At 54.5% G+C, this 12,578-nt stretch overlaps 2 protein-coding genes across 6 annotated transcripts in view; one reads left to right on the forward strand and one right to left on the reverse strand.

Moving 5' to 3' along the window:
• Positions 1 to 5,571, forward strand: part of MYO7B (myosin VIIB) — a 72,234-nt gene extending 66,663 nt beyond the window's left edge. Inside the window, exons 39-47 of the mRNA XM_084779625.1 lie at positions 329 to 434; positions 1,682 to 1,795; positions 2,080 to 2,167; positions 2,579 to 2,685; positions 3,134 to 3,319; positions 3,540 to 3,656; positions 4,444 to 4,527; positions 4,661 to 4,780; positions 5,145 to 5,571. Coding sequence (XP_084635751.1) covers positions 329 to 434; positions 1,682 to 1,795; positions 2,080 to 2,167; positions 2,579 to 2,685; positions 3,134 to 3,319; positions 3,540 to 3,656; positions 4,444 to 4,527; positions 4,661 to 4,780; positions 5,145 to 5,246 — 1,024 coding nt within the window. The 3' untranslated portion in view covers positions 5,247 to 5,571. The remainder of the gene's footprint in view (positions 1 to 328; positions 435 to 1,681; positions 1,796 to 2,079; positions 2,168 to 2,578; positions 2,686 to 3,133; positions 3,320 to 3,539; positions 3,657 to 4,443; positions 4,528 to 4,660; positions 4,781 to 5,144) is intronic.
• A 606-nt stretch (positions 5,572 to 6,177) lies between these two features.
• The window catches only part of LIMS2 (LIM zinc finger domain containing 2), a 34,609-nt gene continuing 28,208 nt past the window's right edge, over positions 6,178 to 12,578 (reverse strand). For all 5 annotated transcript variants that reach the window (XM_084780608.1, XM_084780609.1, XM_084780606.1 and 2 more), the window contains 6 exons: positions 10,258 to 10,407; positions 9,508 to 9,658; positions 8,366 to 8,458; positions 7,675 to 7,723; positions 7,364 to 7,439; positions 6,178 to 6,841 (listed from right to left, as the gene is read on the reverse strand). In XM_084780608.1, coding sequence (XP_084636734.1) covers positions 6,694 to 6,841; positions 7,364 to 7,439; positions 7,675 to 7,723; positions 8,366 to 8,458; positions 9,508 to 9,658; positions 10,258 to 10,407 — 667 coding nt within the window. In that variant the 3' untranslated portion in view covers positions 6,178 to 6,693. The remainder of the gene's footprint in view (positions 6,842 to 7,363; positions 7,440 to 7,674; positions 7,724 to 8,365; positions 8,459 to 9,507; positions 9,659 to 10,257; positions 10,408 to 12,578) is intronic.

Consider the following 12,578-nt stretch of genomic DNA (forward strand, 5'->3'; position numbering starts at 1 on the left):
ATGCTGGCGTCCCCACCCTCTGCTCAATCAATCCCCTGACCTGTGACACAAAACACTCCTGTCCATAGTGCCATGGCCCATGTGTCCCCACCCTTCTTGCAGGTAGGTGAGACTGGGCTCATCTTTATAACAGGGTCACCTGCAGAGCCCCACCAGGCAGCGACAAACCCTTAGAAAGTGTGAGGAAGCCAGAACCTACCTGGCCTCCTACACGGGTCATTGAGAGCTCTTGTTTCCAGTATCAGGCTGTACGCTCTGTTGGGGTTGGCAGGTGGGGTGGGCACAGGCGTGAGAAGCATGGTATTATAGCGCACTCTGTCCTTCTCAGAATAGGACCTCGGAAGCAGCCTCCACATCATGTAGAGGTGAAGGCTGCTGAACAGAATGCCTCCAAACTATGCCATGAGGTCTACCTCCCCAATGACACCAGTAAGGTGAGTGTGCAGCCTGGGGCCCGCAGTGAGCTACCCTCAGAAGGTCGCAGGGCGCAGTCTCACCATCCCAGTATGCTCTTTGTTCACTTAATTAGAGGTACCTTGTAGGTTCCAAATGGACTCTCTCCGTCCCATCTGTGCCATAGCATGCCTGCCTCCATACTCCAAGCCAGCATGAGGGGAACACTGCACTGAGTTAAGAGGCCACAGGGAGGCTACCAGTGAGAGTAGAAGCAAGGGTATGAGTTAAGATTCCAAGCCAAGGAAGAAAAAGAAAGGAAGGAAGCAGGAGAGGTAGGCAGCAAGGTTGAGTCCTGGGGCCTCTTGGACCCTGGCAGCATCTATAGTGAGCAGTAGCCATGACTCTTTGGCCCAGAGCTTGTGGGGACAGAAGGGACAGAAGGGACAGGAAGGAGGTAGGAGACCATTGGGACCAGCTATGATAAAGAAGCATCAAAGGACGAAGGGCCAAGGTCACCCTCGCACCCTCCTCTGGGCTACATGAGCTTGGGTACAATTGAGTCCCTATAATGAAAGGTCTCATAGTCTGGCCACAAGGTCACAATACAAGTCCAAAGGCCAGACCTCCTGGGTCTAGTCTGGACCCAAGACAGTAAGTGTTGTTACCAAGCAGTATAATATATGGATGGCTTTCTGGTCCCTGTCTTTCTCCAGACAGAACACAGCCAGCCCAAGGCTTATAGTTGACAAAAACAGGCTCAAGGTGGTGGTAAAGTGCTCGCCACACAAACATGATTCAGATCCCCAGCCCTTATGTGAAAGCACTGAGGAGGTAGGAAGTCCCTGGAGCTTATGGGTAAATCAGTCACCGTAGTCAGCCAGACACTCAAGTGTCTTTAAAGGTGTGGTGGCGCACGCCTTTAACCCCAGCACTCAGGGAGGCAGAGGCAGGTGGATCTCTGTGAGTTTGATGCCAGGCTGGTCTACAAAGTGAGTCCAGGACAGCCAAGGCTACACAGAGAAACCCTGTCTCAAAAAAAAAAAAAGAAAGAAAAAGAAGAAGAAAGAAAGAAAAATAGACAGACACTTGAGATTCACCTCTGGCCTTCACATACATATGAACACAAATACACATGCACCCACATGTGCACATACTTACATGAACATGGACATAGCACATGCACACGCACACACAAAGTACAGGGAGAAGATAGACCCCAGAATAGTCGTTTGGGAAGCCTTCTTGCCCGTGGGTCTTGGGCCTCACCTGTTACCTCCCTGTGCAGACAATGGACGTGGGCAGCAGTATCCGGGTACGAGACCTATGCGAGGCCATCGCCACTAAGCTGCAGCTGACCTCCTGGGATGGCTGCAGCCTCTTCATCAAGATCGCAGACAAGGTGAGCAACGCGGTAGGCCAAGGAGCAGAGCAAGATCCTCTTGCCTGAGGAGGCCTCCCGTGACCAGCAGCCCTCAGCCTACCCAGAACACTGTGCTAGCCAGGCTCTTCAGTGCACAGCTGCGGCCATTGGGACAAAGTGGGTGGGGTCTTGGAGTCCCATACCCTGCTTGTCAATCCCAAGTGAGCCCCCAGCCCACCCAGCCGAAACATAGTAGTTTCAGGATCCAGCTTGAAGGGACACATCCCAGAAGCTGTCATATTTGCCTCTTCCTCCTCTCTAAGGTCATCAGCCTGAAGGAAGGAGACTTCTTTTTTGACAGCTTGAGGCAGGTATCTGACTGGGTGAAGAAGAACAGGCCGCAGAAAGAAGGTGAGGGGACGTCTCTGTGGAGGGGGTGGCTGCCCCCTGAATCCCTGGTACAATTCCAGACCCATGCATCCTTTCTCACTCCCCACGTTCCCCTAGACAGGAAAAGGTTAACTTCCTGTGGGGTGAGAGGGGTACCCCAGGGCCCCACCTCATGGTGGGGAGCTGGGCTCAGGGAGGTTTCTGGAGACAGCTCCTACACTGCTTGAGGAAGCTGAGGAGTCAGGGCCCCCCCACCCCCCACCCCTCCCACCCACCCCCCACTCCCCCCCCCCCCCCCGCAAGGAGGAAAGACAGGCACTTTCCACACCAGAAAGCAGCAGGAGGCATGTGAGGGCTAGAGGTGTTTTCTTCAGGAGTGAGCTTCGGAGCCTGCTGGGACAGGCCCGGTGCCCACTGCAGCCACTCTTCTAGGGGCCTCCATGACACTTCCCTACCAGGTGTTCTTCATGAGGAAATTGTGGCTCAGTGTGACCCCTGGGAAGGATGTAAATGCGGACACCATACTCCATTACCACCAGGTACCCATCAGGTGGCCCTCTTGAAGTCACAAGAGCCATTGCCATTTATCTCCAAGTCTGTCCTGAGATGGGAGAGGCAAGGGCCAGGGGGTGGGGGACTGCCTTGCCCCAGGCACTTGTGACAGGGTAGACTGAATGGAGCAGGCCAAGACCCTGAGGGTTCCAGGGGCAACAAATCATAGCAGCTCTGGGGACAAGGTCTACAGTGTGAGGCCGAGGAGGAAGAGCACACAGAAGGCTGGGTGTGATGCACCAGCTGGCAAATTGAAAGTACAACAGCATGTGGACAAAAATCCATGTCCACCACAGCACTGTCCAAGGGAGCCCCCACTTAGGCCTCTCCCCTGAGGTCCTCAGCCTTTGGCCTGCTCAGTTAGTCAACAGGGAAGATAACACTCCCCACACTCCAGGCTCCTGTCCCCTGAGGTCCAGCATATCTGCCACTCAGGAGCTACCCAAGTACCTGCGCGGGTTTCACAAGTGTTCCCGGGAAGACGTCATCCACCTAGCAGGCCTCATCTATAGAGTCCAGTTTGACAGTGACCGGTCTCAACTGGCTAGTGTTGCAAAGATCCTGAAGGAACTGGTACCTCAGAACCTCACACGCCTGATGTCCTCAGAGGAATGGAAAAAGGTCCTTAGCGGGGGTCTGAGTGGATGGGCAGGCTGGGTGGCTTGGGACGTGGGCTGCCTGCACCTGGCCTTTCCCTGCCCTATCCTTAGTGCTTCTGAGGCCCTGTCCCTACACTGACTTTCAGCTAGTCGGGTATTGCTCTGGCCCTGAGTCTCAGAGGCCCTGGGTGACCATGTCCTGTGTAGAGGACCGGGTCCTCAGTGTCCTTTTCTTCCCTCAGAGCCTGCTTCTGGAATGTGAGAAGCACAAACACAAAACAGTGGCAGAGGCCAAGGTGGAGTTCCTCAAGTGGATCTGCCGCTGGCCTACCTTTGGCTCTGCTTTCTTTGAGGTGAAGGTAAGCCTTAATTCACGTCCAGCCTTTGGCCCTATACAGGCCCATTTAGTTGAGCCCTCAGTGCATATCAGTAGAAATGTGGGTTCTAACTGTGGCCCTGGTGAGCACCTAAAAAGTGCCCACCTGGGGGCTGAGGAGATGTCTCAGGTGGAAAACGGCTCGCCTTGAAAGCGCAAGGCCCCGAGTTTGGCCCTCAGAGCGCACACTGAAACACAAGAGCAGCAGAAAGCTGGACGTGCTGTTGTCCGCCAGAAATCCTGGTGCTGGAAGACGGAGAAAAAGATCTCTAGGGTTCCCTGGCCAACCAGCCTAGGCTATTTGATGAGTTCCAGGCCAGGGAGAGGCCTCGTCTCAAAAATACTTACACACACACACACACACACACACACACACACACACACACACACACACACACAGAGTCATACGGCCAGTGAGATGGCTCTGTGGATTAAGGCACTTGCCACCCAACACTGACGACCTAATTCAATCCCCAGGGCCCACGTGTACAAAGAAGGAATTTTCTCCTGCAACTGTCCACTGATCTCCACTCACACACCATAGCACATACCATGTGCACACACACACAAATAAATATGCATTAAAAAAAAAACAAAGATGGTTGGCACCCGAGGAATGGCAACCCAATTTGACCACTGACCTCCATACAAGGCACACGCGTGCACACACCACAGGCATATTTCCCAGCCTACACATGAGCACACATAGAAATAAAAAGCAGTCACCTGACCCCCAGACTTATGCTAATCATGTCTCTCCCTCCCTCCAGCAAACCTCTGAGCCTTCCTACCCAGACATCCTCCTCATCGCCATCAACCGCCACGGATTACTACTCATCCACCCCAAGACCAAGGTAGAGCAGCAGGGGCCACGTGCGTGCGCAAGCACACATCGCTGCGGTCATCCATTGCGGGGTGGGACACCTGCCTTCCCGGCTGCCCCTCCCCTGCACCCTAGCCTCCTGTCAATCGCCTCTCTGTTCCCAGGAGCTGCTGAACACCTACCCTTTCACCAAGATCTCCAGCTGGAGTAGCGGCAGCACCTACTTCCACATGGCTTTGGGGAGCCTGGGCCAGAACAGCCGTTTGCTGTGTGAGACCTCTCTGGTGAGAGACACCACAGGCCCCATCCCCTACCACTACACAGCACCCAGAGGTGTTGGGGTGCTCTCATGACTCACTTCCGCATGGAAAGTTGCTTGCCATGAGAGGTTGCTTGCCCATTACCAGGCTAAGCCAACCAAAACCTGCAGGGATGTTAAATACAGTCCCAAGACTGACAACCAGCATGTCCAAGGACCCTAAGCCCTCCCAGCCTATTCTGAGGAGAGGGTGGGACTCAGTTCCATAGAGCAAGCAGTGAAAACACCCAGCACGGGGAGGCCGCCTTCCTCTTTTCTTTCACTTCTACCATGTGGCTGCAGGGCTCTCCCTGTACCCACAGCCTCTGATCCCACCTTGTTCTGTCTAGGGCTACAAGATGGATGACCTGCTGACCTCGTATGTCCAGCAGCTTCTGAGCACAGTGAACAAACAGCGTGGCTTCAGGGCCCCAGCCCTGGCCAACCCCTAACGGGTCCCATCTGCATCCAGCTTTCCATGCTGGTCTCCTGTCTGCTTCCCAGCACACCAGACCGCCCCCCCGCCCCCTTCCTGGGTGTTCACTGCAGATGCCAACAGAGGTCTCGAGCCTCCTGGCTGGTGGTGGGTAGCTCCCCTGAATTCGCAATAAAAACTCACCTAGCGGGAAGGAGCATGTGTCTCGGAGGGGCAGAGGGAGTGTCAGGTAGGCAGCTAGGCTTGGAGGCTGTCTACACACCAGAGGGCCTCATCCAGAAAAAGCAAAGGGCACAGTGACTTTACCCAAAGCCAGATGACAGCCATACTCTGCAAGAATGACCTCATCTGCCCTTTCTCCTTCTTCTGCCCCTCCCTCTGCCCCCCTCCCTCCCTCCCTTCCTCTCCTCTCCTCTCCTCTCCTCTTCTCTCTCTCTCTCTCTCTCTCTCTCTCTCTCTCTCTCTCTCTCTCTCTCTCTCTCTCTCTCTCCTTTCTTGTTCTCAGACTGAAGAGAGGGCCTCTCCCTGGAGACCCTGCTTCCTTGGCCCTCCACACACTTTTCTCCCATCCTGTGGGTACCCCCCCCCCCATGTCTGCTATGCTCCCAGGAGGGCCTGGTGGAAAGCGGAAGCTGATGGCACTAAATAGGGCTTTGGAGAACTAACTGTTGGATTGCCAAGCCCTGAGAGACACACCACCACCACCGCCATACACTTATCAAGCTAGCTGACACGGCCACCGCCACCTAGGCCGGAGGGGACCTGGCTGATTTTGTTTACAAGCCCTGATGGCTGCCAACTTGGAGAACCAGAAACTCTCCTGTCTGTCTGTCTGTCTGTCTGTCTGTCTGTCTGTCTGTGGTGTCTCTGAGTATTGATCATCCCCAGCAGGGGTAGCTTAGCACCACCCTCCTCCATCCTTTTCACGAATCACACAGACACTCCCAGTGTGTGAATCAGCTTTCATTGTCCAAGTATGTGACCACTTGCAGGTTTGAGCTGGCCAGGGTAGTGTGCAAGTCCAGAGGTGGATCTGCTGCTGCAGTGCAAGAACAGGAACTTAATGTGGTTGTATAACTGAAGGGTGGGTGACCCCCTGATGCCTTTGTTTGCATGGTGCTGGCCCTGGGGCTCAGACAGCTTCTCAGCCAAGCCCAAGGGTCACTCTGAGGCAGAAAGTCTCCCAGGACCATGGAAAGGACAGGTGTCAGGGCTGTGATCTGCCGGCTAAGCAAGTGGCAAATAATCCTGCCTCGGTCTGTTCCTGTCCCTGGATGTTGTGAGCACAGAAGGAAATGCCTACGAAGCTGAGCCAGGCCTCAGCACAGAATAGACAATCACTTAGCCAGAAGTAGGCTGGAAACAGGAAGGAAGATATTCCTGGGAGGTGGGGGAAACTGGGATGGAGCAGAAACGGGAGGGGGCGAGCAGGAATGGGGGCAGGAGGGTGAGGCCCGTGACCTTTACACCGAGTTGATGTCCACAGACTTGGGCTGGGCCTTGCGGGCGGTCAGGTCAGATAGCTTCTTCAGCCTCTTTTTCAGCTCCAGGGGGAACCTTTCATAGCACCGCTTACATACGGGTTTCATATCGAACTCCACAAACTTGTTCCTGCAGACAAAAAAACCAGCAGTCGGTGCCCTGTCAACCCTGACCCCAGACAATAGCCCAGAGGCAGAGGAGCAAGTTTCCCTCAGCTGTGGCCCTCTGTCCTCCCAGCCCAGCCTGGCCCAGCCAGCAGGCCAGGTTGGGCACTGGGAAGGAGAGATGAGCCTGCAGGTCTCTCTTCCCTCATAGAAGCTTCTCTCCAGAATGTTCCCTGGCTCTCTGCTGCTCTTAGAAGCTTGAGCCCCACCTCACCTTGCAGTTCCAGCCACCCCATACCCTCCTAGGATTCATGGGAGAGCCAGCCATCTGACTGCTTGCCTCTACATAAGCTGCTGTTTCCTGAACGGGAACGTCCTTCCCCCGAACCCAGGGTTCTTTTAAGTGTCTAACTGCCTCCTTCACCTTCCTCTGAGGTTCGTGGTCTGCCTCACCCCGCCTTGTTCTTGCCTCACACATGCTCAGGGCTTGCCCGAGGCCAGAGTTCAGGGAAAGTCAAGGCTGCAAAGTGCCCACCATGTTACTCACTTCAGAGTGAGCTTCATGCTGCAGGTGGAACAGGAGAAGCAGTTCACACACCAGGCTTTGCTGAGGGCTGACACCACTGTGAGGCCAGATGTGGCATTAGCGAGCCCTGCCCAAGCCAGCTGCAGGCCCAGCTAGGCAAAGCCAGAGCCAGATGGAACTGCAGCTGTGAGACAACTCTTCCCACAAGCCCTCAGCCCCCAACCCCTCCCACTCTCCCACACTCCCACACCCCCAGCCCTTCCCACCACCAGGAGAACAGATTGGATTGGGAGAAAGCAAGGGAGAGAGGGGCTTGGGGACAGAGGCCTCACCGTCACCCTCAATCACATGACTGCAGTTGTAGCAGACATCCCCAAAGAGCTGTGGAGAAAGAAAGCAAGCCATCAGTGCTGACTACAACCTCCTGGCCCCTTTCCGAGGATGCCCAGCCCACTAGAAGCACTCCCTGGGAAGGGCCACAGGTTGAGACATTGCTCCCCTAAGCTCCCATTGCTATCCACTGATGCTCCCTACTTAAGGCCTGCAAGGATGATGGGCAGGGTGGGACTTCCCCAGCCTCTGGGGCCGTAATGGCATAGCTATCAAATGAAGACACTTATGGACAGATGCTCACAGCTCTTACACACAGTCTTCAAGCTTGGAGAAGCTGAGACCCAGGGCCAGAGCACACAGGTCTGCCTTCTGGTGCTCACAATGAACTCCTGTGTGCCCGCAACACCCCCACTCGCATGAGAGAAAACCCCACAAGCCCAGAGACCTTAGGAAGCATCTGCTGTGCTTTTCAGCATGTGCGGGTACACTGCTCCCCACTGTCCCCCCGAGACGGGGCAGTAGAGCCATAGCTTGTCCCAGGACCTTCTCCCATCAGACCACCCATGCACCTCTTCTGGACATGGAGCTGTCTGGACACAGCCCCAGCCCTGCTCTCTCAAGGTCCTGAGCCCCTCCATCCCCCGCCCACCTCCAGCCCTGTGTCTTTGCAGGATCCATCCCAGGTCATACCTGGTTGTAGTGGGTCTCACAGTAGGCCAGGCCTTTCCTCTCATAGTGCCGGTGCCCCAGGAATGGCTTCTCACACTTGGCACAGACAAAATGCTGAAGGGAAAGAGGGGGTGCCTGGGCAATATCAGGGCTGCACGAGGGACCCCGGAAGACAGGGGAAGGGGATGAGGCAGAAGTGACACCAGCAAGCATTGACACCACTATGGATGCTGTAGGAACCAGCTGACGCTACCCTGCACTGCCTATTTCTTTCCTCCTCCCCACCCCTCCCCCACCCGCCCCCGCTGATCTCGAGTCGGGGTCTCATGTAGTCCAGGATGTTCTCAGAGTCACTAGGTAATCAAGGATGATATTGACCTTCCAGTCCTCCCAAGCGGTAGGACAACAGGCATGCTCCACCATGCCTGGCTTGATACAGCACTGGAGACTGAACTCAGGCCCTTGTACATATAAGGCAAGCACTCTACCAACTGAGCTACATGGCCAGCCTTCCTCCTCATCCTTGAACATGTCGCAAATGATATCCTTTGTCACCGGGATCCTGGTTGGCAAACTGACTGTGAGTCTACATAGGTGGAGCTACCCTGATATTTGTAGATACCCTCTGTGCCTTCCACCCCCGCCCCCACCACACACACACCCAGAAGCCCACAGAGTTTAAGAATCATCTTCTCTCCTTTTAAACATGTGCCAACACACAATTCCCCAGAGACATCGCCTTTTCTAATAGGCCATCCAAGCACTGCTTATGGACATAGAGATGACCAGGCCACTGGAGTTGCAAGCATTCTTTCCAAATGTATCCATAAGAGTGTGAGAGTGAACTAGTGTGGTGCCACACGCCTTTAATCCCAGCACTCAAGAGGGCAGAGACAGGTGAATTGACGTGAGTTCAAGGCTAGCCTAGTCTACAAAGTGAGTCCAGGACAGCCAAGGCTACACAGAGTAACCCTGTAAAGTGAGTGTGGCTGCCTGACCATGGCCTGTGGGCTCTGGTCTCCTGGTCCCCATGGAGTTCCTGGCTAGAACAAGGAGAGGCTGCTCCCAGAGAAAGATTTTTACTGGGAACCAGCCAGAGATGACAAAGGGACTGCAAGCCAGGTCACTTCCTTTCGTGCATCTGTGTCCACTTCCTGGCTTACCTCCACGTGCCACTGCTTGCCCAGAGCATTGACCACACGGCCCTCAATGGGCCGGCGGCAGGCCCCACAGATGGGGATGCCCATCTTGTCATGACAAGGCAGGCAGTAGAGCTCGCCCTTGAGCTCCCGGGCATCGGAGGTCAGCTCCTTCCTAGAAGACAACACAGAGTCCCCTTAGGTGCAGTCCTGTCATTCTGCAGGGCCACTACCACCTTTGGTCCACGGTACTGTGCCTGAGGCCCCTGCTCTGGCTCAACTTAATTGCTCTAATCTCTGGAAACTTCCTGTGTGCACCCCAGACAGGCCCCAGGACATGGAATCTCCCCCCGGGCCTGCAGAAAGGGCCTCTGTAGTTTCCAGCAGCTTCTTGAGATAAAGGTCTGATTCTTCTATGAATCTGGGGCAAGCACAGAAGGGGTACCAAGGAGACTGGAGGGATCCTCAGCATCTCTCTCTCTCTCTCTCTCTTGAACACCAGCATCAACCCTACACACCCCACTCTCCATTACATCTCAACGAGAGTCTTTCAGTCCGGAGCTGCTCCTTCTCCTCAAATCACAAATGCTCCCCAACAGAGCTCCAGAGAGAGGAACTTCCTGCCTCATCCCGCCTCCACCCTGCAGCTCTGTGTGTCATGCACTAAGTGCCCTCCATGCCCACATTGTTTGCACGGCTGGGATTCCAAGCAGCCCTGCTCTGTGACAGCCGGGATTGCCCTTGCCACACACAGGGCCTGGACTGGGCACCTACCCACAGTGGGAGCAGCTGAAGTGATCCGGGTGGAAAGGATCGTTCTTGAACATGAGAGGCTGTTCATCAATGGCTAGGTGACACCTCTGACAGATGAATTTGCCGAGGCCCTTGGCTTTCTCGCGGTTGTGGCAAGGCCGGCAGAGGTGCCTGGAGGAGGCAAAGAGAAAGTGTCAGGGGGAGCAATTCTCCCTCCGCCTCTTCCCAGAGCAGCCTGGCCATCTTCCTGAAAGGAAGTCATCTAGAACGCTGCTTGTGCCCTCAGCGACAGTTGGGTGACTCATAGTGGATGAGTCCAAGTTTGAGAAAAACAAGTGTCCCGGTGATGAGGCGTGGAAGGCCACAGGTGAGGATTTGGAATGGGATGCCCTCCCACACTTAGCAGAAGACCGCGGGGCAGACAAGATGTCTCCACAGGTAAAGGGTCTTGTCACCAACCATGAGTTTGAGCCCCAAACCCCATATGCTAGGAAAACCTACACAAACACCAGGATCCCTGTATTTGCTGGCTTTGGGAGGTATGTTTCTTTTCCGAGGCTCCCTGGGCCTAGGGCACTGGATGATATAGAAGAGACGTTTATCTGTCATTTCCTGAAAGACTGGCTTTACTTTTCACATGCCTGTTAGCGCAAGCGACAGTGAATGCGGGCCTTAGAACATCACAATGTGTGATAGGGTGGCCCAACGCACCCAGGGCCCGTTCATCCCTCCCTTTGGATTCTGCCGGATGAAGAGGGGCCCTAATGCTCACAAGCACTTTCTGTCTCCATAGACAAGTAAAGCTGTGTCACGTGGCGGCTCCTGAACCCAGCCACTGTTGCCACAGAGTCTTTTTTGTGACGACTTCAGTCCTTTCTGATTCTGCTCCTTGCCTTGAGCAACAGCTGTGGCCTTAACAGAGAAGGAAATCAACACGGGTTCTGTTTCCTCATCACTGAGGGTGCAAAGAATTTCGATTCAGGGTCCCCAGGCAAAGATGCACAAAACCCCGTCCAAGGCCCCTCGATCCCCATTCCACAGTTGTCAAGCCAATAGTGTAACCCTGCTGGGACCTGTTTCTTCCTCCCAGCCTCTAAAATCCACAGGGGTAACTTCACCTGTGCATGCAGACAGATGTGTATAACACCTGTGTGGGGGTCAGAGGTCAATTTCAGGTCAATCTTTAATTGTTCCCCATCTTATTTTATTTTATTTTATTTTGACACGTGGTTTCTCACAGAAGTTGGAGCTGACTGATTTGGCTGCAGTGATCTCTAGGAGGTTGGCCTGTCTCCATGTCCCCAGTGTTTGGGCTGTAGACACATGCCACCATGCCAGGCCTTTACCCGGCTGTGAGAGATCAATCCCAAGCTCTCGTGCTTGCATAGCATAACCGAGCCGTCTCCCCAGCACTTGCCTCAGAGACTGACCCTGACTCAAGAACCCTCTAGCCAGGTGGATCCCCTGCTACCTCTGTGGTGTCTGGGACTATGCCACCGAGCATCACTCACTCCTTGCCCTGGGGCCTTATCTTCCTACCTTAGGCCAGGGCTGAAGGCCCAAGCAAGGTGCCTGCTGGTACTTGCTTACCTGCCGACAACCTCCACTGGACCATGGATAACCAGTGCTGAGAAATAGCTCAGGGTCAGTGTATTGACTATGTGAGTGAAGGTGTGACTATGCATGAGAGGAGGAGAGAGGCGGTGGGCATAACCTCATTGAGACAATAGAGCCAAGTACCAGCCGGGGCCAGTGTCTGAGCCCAGCTACCTGTGCTCCTCTGCCTCACAACAGGTGTGCCCTGTGGCTACAACCCTCACTTCTGTGGTCCCTGGAGCCCATCTTCACACAGGCATCTGTGCTGTGACCTCACCCTAGACATTTACACAGCAGCCAAGAAGACATGGGTGCCTTGCCCAGTCACCCATGTTAGCCAGTTCCCGCTCTCCGCCTGTGTCTCTGTCACAGTCATGGCCTTATTTTCCACGACTCTGCTCTACAATTTGCAGATCCTTCTTGGAATCGATACAACATTGAAGCAGTACAGAATGCTGTACTCCCAGCTGGGCAGTGGTGGCACACACCTTTAATCCCAGTACTTGGGAGGCAGAGGCATGTGGATCGCTGTGAGTTCAAGGCCAGCCTGGTCTACAGAGCAAGTTCCAGGACAGCCAAGGCCCCACAGATAAATCCTGTCTCCAAAAACCAAAAACAAACAAAACAGAATGCTATACTCCCAAGCCCCAGAAAGATGTGGTGGCTCTCACACCACAACTCAGGAGACTAAGGCGGGAAGATCGTGAGCAAAATTCTGTGTCAAAATCACCAGACCCTGGGGCTAC

The sequence above is a fragment of the Acomys minous genome (genome assembly GCF_964271855.1).
Source record: "Acomys minous genome assembly, chromosome: 4".
NCBI classification, from domain to species: Eukaryota; Metazoa; Chordata; class Mammalia; order Rodentia; family Muridae; genus Acomys; species Acomys minous.